The sequence below is a fragment of the Erythrolamprus reginae genome, chromosome 10 (assembly GCF_031021105.1).
Source record: "Erythrolamprus reginae isolate rEryReg1 chromosome 10, rEryReg1.hap1, whole genome shotgun sequence".
Lineage (NCBI taxonomy): Eukaryota > Metazoa > Chordata > Lepidosauria > Squamata > Dipsadidae > Erythrolamprus > Erythrolamprus reginae.
The window spans coordinates 7,508,719-7,523,110 of NC_091959.1; the positions used below are offsets into that span (position 1 = coordinate 7,508,719).

The 14,392-nt window shown below is 40.0% G+C and overlaps 1 protein-coding gene across 1 annotated transcript in view; it reads left to right on the forward strand.

Annotated features, from left to right (window-relative positions):
• Window positions 1-627: 627 nt before the first annotated feature.
• MYO5A (myosin VA) overlaps window positions 628-14,392 on the forward strand; it is a 102,590-nt gene continuing 88,825 nt past the window's right edge. Inside the window, exon 1 of the mRNA XM_070763053.1 lies at window positions 628-851. Within this exon, the coding sequence (XP_070619154.1) occupies window positions 825-851 (27 nt within the window). The 5' untranslated portion in view covers window positions 628-824. The remainder of the gene's footprint in view (window positions 852-14,392) is intronic.

Sequence of the window (14,392 nt, forward strand, 5' to 3'; positions counted from 1 at the left end):
AATATTGTTTTGATATGTCGTGAGCTGCCCCAAGCCCTCAGAGAGGGGCGGCATACATATCCAATAAATAAATAAATAAATAAATGTTATTGTTGTTGGACTAGAAGACCTCCAAGCACCCTTTCAACTTGTCATTATTATTTTATTATTATCACCATAATAATAATAATAATAATAATAATAATAATAATAATAATAATAATAGACACACCCAGTTCCTGCAACCGTCCTTCCTAAGTTTTGGCCTCCAGTCCCCCCAATCATCTTCCTTGCTCTTTTCTCCAAATGTTTTTGGGTTTTTTTTGAATTTCTCCTTTTCCTCACGAAAGGTTTCCATTTTAAACGTTTGAAAAAGGATGTGTGGAGGGGGGATATTGGAGGGTCGCTCCTTCAGGCCTCACACCCCAAACGGGCGAGAGAGGCTTCCCGGAGGCCCCGCTCCACATCCCCACGACCACCCTCTGCCTCCATCCGGGGCGCCTGAAGAGGGTTCTCCGTCCGCCGGGGCCCCACCGCCGGGGGAGACGGCGGCGCGCACGCTCGGGCGCCTCCGCCGGTACCCAGCATGCCTGACGAGGCGGAGGCAGCGGCGGAGGGGCCGCCCGCATCTCCTCCTCATCCCTCTTGCTCGGCGCATCTCAGGTAGCGACATGGCCCGCCCGCCGCCGCCCGCTGAGGGGAGCCACTAAACCGCCCGCCTCTTTTCCCCTCCCTCGCCTCCGCCCCGCCTTTGGCTCCTGCAGCCGGCCCTGAGGCCGAACTCGCCGCCGGCCTCGGGTGGGAAAGGCGGCGGCGGTGGCTGCTGCTCCCCCACCACCGCCACCATGGCGGCCTCCGAGCTCTTCACGAAGGTGAGGCGCGCGCGCGGCGCGGGAAGAGGCCAGGCCCGCCCGGGTGACTGTGGGTGGTTGCCTGGCAACGCAGTACGGGGGGGGCTGGGGGGGGCGAGCGCCATCAAAAAGGAGGCTGCCGGCTGCCCTCTTTTTTTCTTTTTTTTTTAACTGGGGGGGATTTTTTTTCTTGCGGGGGGTGAGCAAGGAAAGGAGTCTAGGCCGTAGGGAAGGAGCCTTCTCCCCCCCACTCCTCTCGCCATCCTTGCTCGCCATGCGCTATTGTCTCCTAGCTTGGTGCTCATTGAAACGACTGTATATTTAAAATATAAATATATAGATATTTATATGCGCCTTTCTGGCTCTTTTTGTTTTGTTTCCAAAATTTTGGATTGCACCGCCCCCACCCCACCCGGCAGTAAAATGCAAACCAGGACGACATGGCAACCTGATCCGCAGCATCTTTCTGCCTACATCTTAACTGCCCTGTCCTCCATTTATATTGCCTCCATCATTGTCCGTGTTTCTCTCTTTGTGCATATCCAAATCTATCTGTCTATTCATCTATCTATATCTATATTTGTATCTATGTGTCTGTCTGTCTCTCTCTCTCTCCTGTATATCTATCTATCTATCTATCTATCTATCTATCTATCTATCTATCTATCTATCTATCTATCTATCTATCTATCTATCTATCTATCATCTATCTATCTATCATCTATCTATCTATCATCTATCTATTTATCCTATCTAACTATCCTATCTATCTATCATCTATCTATCTATCTATCTATCTATCTATTCATCTATCTATCTACCGTATCTATCTATCATCTATCTATCTATCTATCTATCTATCTATCTATCTATCTATCTATCTATCTATCTTCCTATCTATCTATCATCTATCTATCTATCCTATCTATCTATCTATCTATCTATCTATCTATCTATCTATCTATCCTATCTATCATCTATCTATCCTATCTATCTATCTATCTATCTATCTATCTATCTATCTATCTATCTATCTATCTATCATGTTATTCGACTTCTTTGCCACCCAATCCAAGGACTCAGGGTGGCTTACAACAATAGAAAAAAAAAATTACAAATGCAATAAAAAGAAGTCAAATATAAATATCTAAAAATTAAATGCAAGGGAAACGGGGTTGGAGCATCCTTTTTATATCTTTTTAAAAAAACAACTTATTTATGGACTTTTACACCTGCGTTTTCCAGTTTTTCCAGTTTGTAAGGGTTGTACTTCACGATTCTTGACAAATGTACCTTTTTCTTTTATGTACACCAAGAGCATATGCACCAAAGACAAATTCCTTGTGTGCGCAATCACACTTGGCCAATAAAGAATTCTATTCCATTCTATTCTTTTCTATTCTATTTGGCAGGGCCTTCCTCAAAATTTCTCTTCCCTTCTACCACCCCTCCGAAGCGGATGGGAATTTAAAGTCGCTGCCCTATAAAGATTTTAAAAAGCAGCGTTCAATGCATTGGGAAAACTAGGTTTTGTTTTGTTTTTTTCAAATGATGGCAGCTCTAGAAGGAATAAAATCTGCTTCATCAGTGCATGGATGGAAAACTGCCTTTTGTTTATAATGAGGCTTCTTTGAACTACCGGTGTCTCTATTCTGCTACATAAGCATGAATCATCTTTGGTTTAATTGTGTTTGTTTATTTCCAGTACTTATAATGCGGACGGGTCCCAAAGGACTCTGGGTGGTGTATTGTGCACCATAAAAGTGACATTAACGAACTGCATCCAATTCAGTATATAAACTCAAAATTAACCACAAAAGAAAAGCAAAAATAACATCCAAGACAGGCATGCACTGTCAATCACATGGGACCAAAACCATATTCAATCAGCACTCACATATTTATGGAATTCCAGCAAGTGGGGAGTTCCAAATATTGCTAAAATGAAAATATTACCTACCATAAAGTGGGGACCATTTTAGAGAAATGCTTCCTGCTGAACATCACAGGGAAAGGAAACTTTTCGGCTCTCTGAATATACATAATTTTGGCAAACCTTTGCCCAATTGCAATATCATTGTAATTTTTTTTTTATTCTGTTCAGCAATAACTTTTGTTGTCCTTGGTGGTAGAAGTAGTAATGTTACTTTCTGAAGAATGTACAGCTCGTGATAATCTGTGTCTGGGAGTGATGAATGTTGAATGATGAAATGTGAATGCTCCAACACTGCAAGTTTTTAAGAAGATGTTGGATAACCATTTGTCTGAAGTGGTGTAGGGCTTCTTCCTAAGCAGGGGGTTGGACTGGAAGACCTCCAAGGTCCCTTCCAACTCTGTCATTTTATTCTAATAAGAGGATTGATGTTACTACTGATAAAGAATATTTCATAACTACAAGGCTTTGACTTTTGTGCTATACATTGCTTGCTGTTATAATCTAAGCAAATCTTAAAATCAGAAATCTTAAAACAGAAATTTCTTTCTTTCTGTTTTAAGCAAATCTTAAAACAGAAATGTCTTTCTTTCTTTCTTTCTTTCTTTTTCTTCTTTCCTTCCTCCCTCTCTCCCCTTCCTTTCTCTTGTTCCTTCCTTCTTTTCTTTCTCTTTCTTCTTTCTTTCTTTCTCTCATTTTTTATTTCAGGGAGCAATTCTTTCTCTTGTTCCATACATGTTGGAGATGTCGATCTGTTTGTTGGAATAAGAAAAGTACTTGATCTCTAGGATGCTACCAAAAAAGTTAAGATGGCAGCTGTGACTTTCTATGGCAGCTATGACTGAGTGTTTCTTTTATTAATACAACATAAGAAATGAAAATGCATGAACAGTTAATTTTACAAGAGGTGGATTTCGTGATGGCCCATGGTTCTGTAACTTAAGATGCTGCGTTCGTCGCTAGAGATTCTCAAATTTTTCTTACTCTTCTGTTAGTATATATATTTTTTGCTTTTCTGTTATTTAGAGAATTGCAAAGCCTTAAAGAAATGGTGATGTAGAAATGGCAATTTGTTTTTTCTTTAGGGATATGGCACATGTGTTACGTTAATTAATTTTGGATTAGCATATTACAGTTTAGTTAACTAGCTTGAATCAGATGGCTTTCCTTTTATTTTACTTGTTCTTTTCCGCCTTTTGGAAAGGATTTTTTTTTTCTGTGGAGGTGCCTTTGAGTCAGTCTTGACTCTTGGTAAACTGCCTGGACAAGTCCATGAGGGGTTTTTTTTTTGGCAACCTTTGCCTTCTTCCCAAAGCTTCCCAAAGGCATCCAAGCTATTACAGGCTTGTGCCTACAACAGGTTTACAACTCACATTTTGCCCAGTTTCTTATCTGGTGCCTTCAACTACTGCACTAAACTGGGTCATTTTGAAAAGCTAGGTAAGTTTAACTCAATTCACAGGTGCTGAAGGATGTGCAACCTAATAAATTTTCCAATCACTTCATTTGCAGCGATGGTGCAGTCTTTTAGCTTGAATTGACTCCATTCATTAGCCAGCTAAGCTTTTGTTCTTTGAGTCCATAAATTGGAACGAATGTAGTTCAACATTAAAAAAAAGACAACAGGAACCACATTAAGTGAAAAATCCCCCAACTACTGTGACAAGGCAACAAAATCTCTGTACATACTTGTGATATTGGCTTTCACTAAGTGACAGATGGTGTTGATCTGTCGGAAGTGCAATAGGGTGGTTTTATTTTGAAAATAAGGCAAGCCGTTTAGCGATTAGATTAGATTTACAGAGTTGGAAGGGACCTTGTAGATCAGAGGTCCCCAAACTTTTTACACAGGGGGCCAGTTCACTGTCCCTCGGACTGTTGGAGGGCCGGACTATAAAAAAAAACTATGAACAAATTCCTATGCACACTACACATACCTTGTTTTAAAGTAAAAAATAAAATGGGAATGTACTATTTAGAGGGGGGAGAAGATCTGAAATTCATATATGAAATTCATAATGGTTAATAAATTAGAAATATAATTTGTGTTGCACTTTTTGAAGGAACATTAAGGAGGAAATTTAATTTAAAAAAATGAATGTAACTGGATGACAAAATTAGAAAAAAAACCTTGCAACTTTTTTGATGATTGATATTAGTTACTAACAAAATACTGCATTTTATTCATGGAAAATTAGATAGTACACTGTGTTGTTTGAATGTATGTTGAGAGAAAATTTTTAAAAAGTTACCCCCCCCCAAAAAAACAGACCTTCCTTCCTCTGTCCCTCCATTCATTTCATTCTTCCTTCCTTTCTTCCTTGTTCCCTCCATTTCTCCTTCCTTCCCTCCTTCATTCCTCTCCACTTCTCCTTCCCTCCCTCTCTTTCCCTTTTCTTTCTTTCTCTCTCTCTTTTCCCTGTGCTCTTGTCACTCACCGTACGTGTCTATTGAGCTCTGCAGTGATTTTAGGAGCTGTGGTCTTGCGATCCGCTCTAACAATTTGCTTTAGAGTCCGACGGTCTCTCTCAGACAACTTCGACTTTTGACCAGACCTGTGCTTGGCTGAGATGTTTTCCCTTCTCTTTCAAAAGCACTCATGACTTTTGAGACATGACCTCTTGAAACGCCAAACATTCAGGCACTTTCTGTTACACTATCGCCTGCCATTCGAGCACCAACAATTTGGCCTCTTTGAAAGTCTGAAAGGTCTGCCGTTTCTAGAAGATTATAACCAATTTCCTTAAATTTCTGTTTAAAAAAAAGGTAGTTTAAAGAAACATATCAAATAACAGAATTTAAAAATACCGTTAAAATATGTCAAGTTTTGATTGATGTTCAAACATGATGCCAAAAAGTTGTGTTTCCATTTTTTTGTCCACCCCCTGTAGGTTGACCCCCCCACTCCTCTCTGATAGCCCTCAAATATTGCAACACTGCTATCATGTTTCCTCTGGTCCTTTCTCTTCACTGGACCAGCCATGCCCAGTTTGTCAATTGAGTCAGACTCTAATCTGAGGTCAGTGAGGTTTGCGCCCAAGCACATGGGTGTGTGGTATAAATGCATTCTTTGATAGCCTATGTAGATTAATTGTGTTAAGAAGTATATGCAAGCGTATATTCTATTTTAAAGGATATTTTCAGAGGCTTGTTAATTCACCATTTATTTATTTTTTATTTTATTTTTATTTATTTCCCTTTCTTTAAAATTCAGTGAATGAGGCAGGAGCAATATTCCTGTAGCCTGGAAGCATCCTAAACCTTGCAGGCTCTGGCCTAAGAACATTTGCATGGAAACCTTAATGAATGTGAGATTTCCGATGGTCTGTAATTTAGAGCAGTGATTTTCAACCTTTTTTGAGCCATGGGGGGGGGGCGGCTAAAAAAGTTTGGACAAAATTTTTCTCTCTCTTCCTCCCTTTCGTTCTATTTCTCTCTCCCTCCCTCTTTCTCTCCCTTCTTCTTTTTTCTCTCTCTCCATCCCTCTTTCTTTCTCTCTTCCTTCCTTCCTCTTTTTTGCTCTCTTTCTCCCTCCCTCTATATTTTTCTCTCTCCCACCATCCCTTCCTCTCTCTCTCTCTCTCTTTTTCTTTCTTTCTCTTTCTTGCTCTCTCTCTCTTGCTCTCTCTCTTGTTCTCTTTCTCTCTCTTGCTTTCTTTCTCTTTCTCTCTTGCTTTCTCTCTCTCTTGCTTTCTCTCTCTCTTGCTTTCTCTCTCTTTTTCTTTCTCTCTTTCTTTCTCTCTCTCTTTATTTCTTTTTCTCTCTCTCTTTTTCTCTCTTGCTTTCTTTCGCTCTCTCTTGTTTTCTTTCTTGCTTGCTTTCTCTCTCTCTCTACTTCTTGCTTTCTTTCTCTCTTTCTTTCTTTCTTTCTCTCTTTCTCTCTCTCTTTCTTTCTCTCTCTCTTGTTTTCTTTCTCTCTCTGAGCTTCGCGGCACACCTGACCATGTCTCACGGCACACTGGTTGAAAAACACTGATTTAGAGCATAGCTACCATGGTGCAATGGATAAAAGCATTCAGAGCTTTAGGCATTTATTTCTTTAACCAGATGTTTTAGCTCAGCTGACCAATGTGGCCTATTTGTCTCAACGGAAGTTGCACATGTGCTTAAGATCTAAGATCAGATTTGAGAGATGGAAAATGTCAGAAATAAGCAGAATATTAACGATGAAGAGGAAAGCAGGACAAAGTTGTAGACAAAGACAGTTTTTGTCTAGTTTTCTCCAGTTCTTTCTCTTCTATTCCTCTGTCTCTAGGTATTGCAGTGGTAATGGTGGAGATGATGATAGCATTTTGAGGCCATCTACCTCCCAAAGGGCTTTGGGCTGCTGTATCTAGAAAAGACCAAATATGAAACATCTGGAAGACTAAAACAAACAAATATACCCCAAACCAACAAAAAAAACTATCAAAGGCCTAGTCACTCCAGACTTGGGTGCAGAGCCACATTTTAGCATCATAGCCTGAGAGAGCTAGCTATTAAAAATTGCAACAGCAGGTAGGATAGAGACAAGCAGTTAGAGAAATGGGGTGCGAACACAGTTTAACAAATGTAATGTGTGTTGGTGGATTGATAAGTTGAAGTTACAATTTCTTTCTAAAGAAAAAAAAAACCTTATGAAAGGAAAAAAAACCTTCTTTTCTATTCATTATTCAAGAAAGAAAGAAAGAGAGAGAGAAAGGAAGGAAGAAAGAAAGAAAGAGAAAGAAAGGAAGGAAGGAAGAAAGAGAAAGAAAGGAAGGAAGGAAGGAACAAGAGAAAGGGAGGGGAGGGAGGGAGGCAGGAAGGAAAGAAGAAAAAGAGAAAGAAAGAGAAAGGAAGGAACAAGAGAAAGGAAGGGGAGGGAGGGAGGGAGGAAGGAAAGAAGAGAAAGAAAGAGAAAGGAAGGGGAGGGAGGGAGGCAGGAAGGAAAGAAGAAAAAGAAAGAAAGAGAGAAAGAAAGAAAGAGAAAGGAAGGAAGGAAGGAACAAGAGAAAGGAAGGGAAGGGAGGGAGGAAGGAAGGAAAGAAGAAAAAGAAAGAGAGAAAGAAAGAAAGAAGAAAGAAAGAGGAAGGAAGGAAGGAACAAGAGAAAGGAAGGGGAGGGAGGGAGGCAGGAAGGAAAGAAGAAAAAGAAAGAAAGAAAGAAAGAAAGAAAGAAAGAAAGAAAGAAAGAAAGAAAGAGGCACACAGACCAACATTGGCATTTTGGTTGATAAAGATTTGTCTAACTACGCGGTTTATTCCAAGGAAAGTATGATCAACATCAGCAGAGCTGACAGAAGAAATAATCCTGCTTTACAGGGCATTTCACGGGAAATGTTTATTCATATATGCTGGGCAGATCAAAATTTGCAAGTTCAAGAAATCAGTCTGCTTATATTGCCTCTCCTTTCACCAAAATTCTTTGGAACAAATACCTTGGCGTTTGTGAATGCTAGGGCATCTTGAGAGATACACTTCCACAGATCAAGGCCTCGTTTTAAAACACACTGCTCAAAAAAATAAAGGGAACACTCAAAGAACCCATCCTAGATCTGAATGAATGAAATATTCTCATTGAATACTTTGTTCTGTACTAAGTTGAATGTGCTGACAACATGTGAAATGGATTGTCTATCCGTGTTGCTTCCTAAGCAGTCAGTTTGATTCCACAGAAGTTTGATTTACTTGGAGTTATATTGTGTTGTTAAAGGGTTAAATAAGGTCCTGGAGGGAAGTGTTTTTAATAGGAAAGTGAACACAAGAACAAGGGGACACAATCTGAAGTTAGTTGGGGGAAAGATCAGAAGCAATGTGAGAAAATATTATTTTACTGAAAGAGTAGTAGATCCTTGGAACAAACTTCCAGCAGACGTGGTTGGTAAATCCACAGTCACTGAATTTAAACATGCCTGGGATAAACATATATCCATCCCAAGATAAAATACAGAAAATAGTATAAGGGCAGACTAGATGGATCATGAGGTCTTTTTCTGCCCTTAGGATGGATATATGTTTATCCCAGGCATGTTTAAATTCATTTAGTTTGAATTTACCAACTACGTCTGCTGGAAGTTTGTTCCAAGCATCTACTACTCCTTCAGTAAAATAGTATTTTGCTTCTGATCTGTTCCCCAACTAACCTCAGATTGTGCCCTCTTGATCTTGTTTACAATATGTTTACTTTTTGTGCATAGATTATATCCATAGAAAGATTCTCTTAACTGTTTAAAGAGCCTATTTTTTTAAAAAAATCTAGTCTTGTAGCATGTGTCAAACACTGGAGCATTTCTATAACAATGCACATTAGCATTTATTTTTTTAAATCCCTTTTATCACTTCCAGCAAATTAATTTACTTTGGGGCGTGGTGGTAGGCAATTAATCGTTAACTGCTGAATAGGCTCAAATGTCAAAACTGCTCAACCTCTCCCTTCTCCTTTTTTGATGCCACCCGTCCTATGAATCAGTGTTTTGCAAGATGATTTGATAAGACTTCTTTTAAGAGGTTGAAAAAGGGAAGTTCCAATTTTTTTAAAAAAATGTTCCCAAGGGAGGATAGAGTCTTACAAAAACATAGGATGTTGAACCATGCATAGGTTGCATGTCTGTTATAAATATACAGGGCTAGTCAAAAAGAATGTACCAATTTCATGACCAGATCACTTGCGGGGACCGCCTTCTGCTGCATGAATCCCAGCGACCCGTCAGCTAGGCAATGTCGTCTGGCGGGGCCCCGGGGGAAGAGCCTTCTCTGTGGCGGCCCCGACCCTCTGGAATCAGCTCCCTCCAGAGATTCGCACTGCCCCCACCCTCCTCGCCTTTTTAAGAGCCTCAAAATTCATTTATGTCGCCAGGCATGGGGCAATTAGATCAAGCCCCCTTCCCCTGTTTACGAGATGTAATATGTGGTTGTGAATGAATTGGATGACTGATTTTAATATACGGTATATGGGAATTTAGTAGCAATTTTTAATTAATTAGATTTGTTGTTGTGCTGTTTTTGTATCCTGTGAGGCGCCCTGAGTCTTCGGAGAAGGGCGGCATACAAGTCTAATTAATAATAATAATAATAATAATAATAATAATAATAATAATAATAATAATGACGCATTGCTTCAGTTCTCAAGCATCGTCATGTAATGAGTCAGTGACCATTTGAAAGATGAGTTATCTAAGTTTTGAACGGCTGCCACAGGGGCGATGGAGTGGCATCAATCTTCCAGCAACATTCGTTTGTTTAACCTCGGAATGGCGAGTCCTCGGGAAAAGGCATTTATTTATTTATTGCATTTATATGTCGCTCACTCCAAAATGGACTCTGAGCAGCTAGCAACAGTCATAAATACAACACAAGTAAAAAGGGCAATAAATACATCAATAAAACCTACATAAAAATCTAAAATCCATAAAAAACTTACAATATCGTAAAAAGAAAACCATACATACTCACAGTCAATCGTAATTCCAGGCCTGGCAGAAAAGCTAGGTCTTAATGGCTTTCCGGAAGACCGGTAGGGAAGAGATAGTGCAAATCTCTCGGGGCAATTGATTCCACAGGGTCGGAGCCACCACAGAGAAGGCTCTTCCCCGAGGTCCCGCCAACTGACATTATTTGATGGACAGGAACTAGAGAAGGCTGTGTGTGTTCTGTGTTGGGTGGGGGGCAAGACCTTTGTGCTTGGCTTGCGAGATCCCTAGACCTAACCATTTGTGATTTTTTTTCTTCTGGAGATAAGTAAAATATTGCATTTATGTTCCACTGCTACACACTCACCTTAAACATCGAATAACAACAGCGATCAATTCAATGGATCGTGATATGCTGATACGCACTTGGGAAGGATTCTCTTATCGCATTGATGTTGCCCATGCTGCAGGCCACATTGAACACTTGTAAGAAATGAGTCGAATACTTGTGACTTGGCTGGAGTTTTGTATTACTTAATAAAATATTGTATCGTGAAATCATTTCATTCTTTCGGAATAACCCTGCACATTGAAAATAATTACTTGTAGAGAGATGTACAGTGGTACCTCTACCTAAGAACGCCTCTACTTACGAACATTTCTAGATAAGAACCGGGCATTCAAGATTTTTTTGCCTCTTCTCAAGAACCATTTTCTAGCCGCCCCGAGTCTTCGGAGAGGGGCGGCATACAAATCTAATAAATTATTATTATTATTATTATTATTATTATTATTATTATTATTATTATTACTACTTACAAACCCGAGCCTCCAAAACAGGTCCCGGCAGAGGTAAATTTTTAAATCCTTACGAAAGGCGGTATGAGTCCCTGGAGGGAGTTGATTCCAAAGGGCCGGGGCTGCCACAGAGAAGGCTCTACCCCTAGGTCCCGCCAGGCGGCATTGCTTAGCTGACAGGACCTGGAGAAGGCCGACTCTGGGGGGACGGGACCGGTCACTGGAATTCTTGAGGCAGGAGATGGTACCGCAAGTAATAATTTTATTTATTTATTTATTAGATTTGTATGCCGCCCCTCTCCGTAGACTCGGGGAGGCTAACAACAATAATAAGAAACAGCATAAAACAAATCTAATATTTAAAATAATTAAAATATCCTTATTAAAATCCAAGCATACACACAAACATACCATGCATAAATTGTATGGGCCTAGGGGGAAGGTATATCTCAATTCCCCCATGCCTGACGACAGAGGTGGGTTTTAAGGAGCTTACGAAAGGCGAGGAGGGTGGGGGCAATTCTGATCTCTGGGGGGAGTTGGTTCCAGAGGGCCGGGGCCGCCACAGAGAAGACTCTTCCCCTGGGCCCCGCCAAACGACATTGTTTAGTTGACGGGACCCGGAGAAGGCCCACTCGCTGGAATTTATGCGGCAGAAGACAGTCCCGGAGATATTCTGGTCCGATGCCATAATCTGGTCCTGGCATGTAAGGGGTGGTGACCAAGAAGCCAAGATTAAGCCAGGTTATTGAATATGAAGGTTTGGGCTATTAATCTCACCGTTTCTAGGGCAGTAGGAACAAAGGCCCAGTGCCGCCAACTTAATAGGAATGGTGAAAACAAATTGCCGCTGGGAGCAATGTTTTTTTGAACGTTAGCATTTGATGACTGTCATAAGACAGTGGGATGTTGGCGTTCTTCCAAGAGGCACAGATAGCAAACACTATGGCTTTTTGTGCTCGGGGAATGTTTGGGAAGAACTCTTGGGGCAAGGAAATGATCCAGCCGTCTGACAGTAGCTGCCACTCAACGGATCCTTACGTAGCTTTTGAGAGTGGCTAGTCTCCCTTTGCCTGCTTTCGAATCGTCTCAAACCCACATGGCTTACTAGAGACGTAGCATGGTGTAGTTCTTGTCCCATGTCTTGCTTATCAAGTTGACCATGATTGCTACTCAGATTAGCAGAAGTCTGCATCACCGCGAATACTGGAAAACGGTGGAAAGTTTGAACCATATGTACATTCAGGTAAGTTTTACCTACTCATTGTTACGGGTGGATTTAGATCTTATTTTTTCAGAGATCGTAAACTCTTTGCCAAGATGGCAGTCCTGTTTAAAATTGGTTGATTCAGTTGCAGTGGGTTGTACCCAAAGGAAATATTGATGCATGTTATAGGAAAAGTACAGAGTATAATTTTAATGGAAGAGAATAATACATTTTGGCGTGTATACATGGCGATCAAATTAGAAACATAGAAACATAGAAGATTGACGGCACAAAAAGACCTCCTGGTCCATCTAATCTGCCCTTATACTATTTTAGAAGACTGAAACATAGAAACATAGAAGACTGACAGCAGAAAAAGACCTCATGGTCCATCTAGTCTGCCCTTATACTATTTCCTGTATTTTATCTTACAATGGATGTATGTTTATCCCAGGCATGTTTAAATTCAGTTACTGTGGATTTACCAACCACGTCTGCTGGAAGTTTGTTCCAAGGATCTACTACTCTTTCAGTGAAATAATATTTTCTCACGTTGCTTTTGATCTTTCCCCCAACTAACTTCAGATTGTGTCCCCTTGTTCTTGTGTTCACTTTCCTATTAAAAACACTTCCCTCCTGAACCTTATTTAACCTTTTAACGTATTTAAATGTTTCGATCATGTCCCCCCTGTTCCCTTCTGTCCTCCAGACTATACAGATGGAGTTCATGAAGTCTTTCCTGATACGTTTTATCCTTAAGACCTTCCACCATTCTTGTAGCCCGTCTTTGGACCCGTTCAATTTTGTCAATATCTTTTTGTAGGTGAGGTCTCCAGAACTGAACACAGTATTTTATTTTAGGATGTTTATTATTTATTTATATTATTATTTATGTTTATTCCAGGCACGTTTAAATTCAGTTACTGTGGATTTACCAACCGTGTCTGTTGGTAGTTCTTTCCAAGCATCTACTACTCTTTCAGTAAAATAAGAGAGTAAATGCTTGGAACAAACTTCCAAACAAACAAAATTGTGTTTGTTTTATTCTTTGTCTCCATGGGTCTTGAGTATTCTAGACATAAACTGTGGGTTTTGTTTTGATTTTGTTCTACTTATGAAAACTGACAATTTTGGAATGATGTTTCCCAGTTCAGATTGGCAGAATCTAGTATTGCATGAAAGTACCACCACCAGCTACATATTTAACTTTATATGAATGACCGAGGATGCTATTTTTCCCAGTATTAATTTAGAATATGTACTTGCTTCAAATTGCCACCCTGCGGACTGCAGTTTATTAGCTCTAATTTTATGGGGTTTTATGGGAGTTGCAGGAATGAAAGACCGTGGGGATCGCCAGTTAGGGAAAAACTAGATTACATTTTTATTGCAAAGTAATTCCTATTGAATGTAGTGGGACATATTTACAGAGATATCTACCAGTCTTATTATATTGTGGGGTTCTGCTATGGATGCTTGATGAGGTTCCAGCTACAGAGAAAATGTTGTTTCTTTAAACTGGACAACTTTCTAGTTGGATAACAAAGGAAGTTTTATTTGACAAAAGTTTTCCCCCCTAAAGATTTATGTAAGAAAATGTGATGAAAATGTAATAGTCCTTCTAATTTTTCTAACGTTGATCCGAGGGTAAAACTGTTCCTTCTAATGATTTAGCGGGGTTTTTTTTATATCACATGCTTTGTTTTTTTTCCATTAAGAATAAGACAGAACTGATCTGTATTCTCAGCCTTAAAAAAAGGGTTGCATCTTAAATTCTAATGTGACTTTCTTGTGGGGCTTCAGTTTTGCTTTTCCTATTGCCAATCCTCTAGTTACAAGTCTGCATATAGCTTCCTGTAAAGGTGACAAACCAGTAAAACACCTTAAAAAAAAAAACCCCAGTCATGTAGAAATCTAACATGGTTTGCTGCCTGTATTTCTTTCAGTAGAGGACGACTTTTTAAAACTGCGGTTGGCAGTAATACAGTGCACTCAATAATGAGAACAGAGAGATAGATAGGTCAAAACTTTCTCTCTACGGCTGCAATAGTTCTCTGTTCTCAAAGAGACAGTGGGGGACTGCTTTTTCTTCCTCCTTTTCTCTACTAAATTTGGTACAGATTTGCTAATCTTCCGTCTTCCTGTTCTTGCAAACTTAGCAAGTTAGATATCTGAAGGTTGCAATCTGAGCATGGGCGTGCCATAATTGAGGGGCAGACAAAATGTGTTTTTATGCTTCTTGTTCAGATAGCACT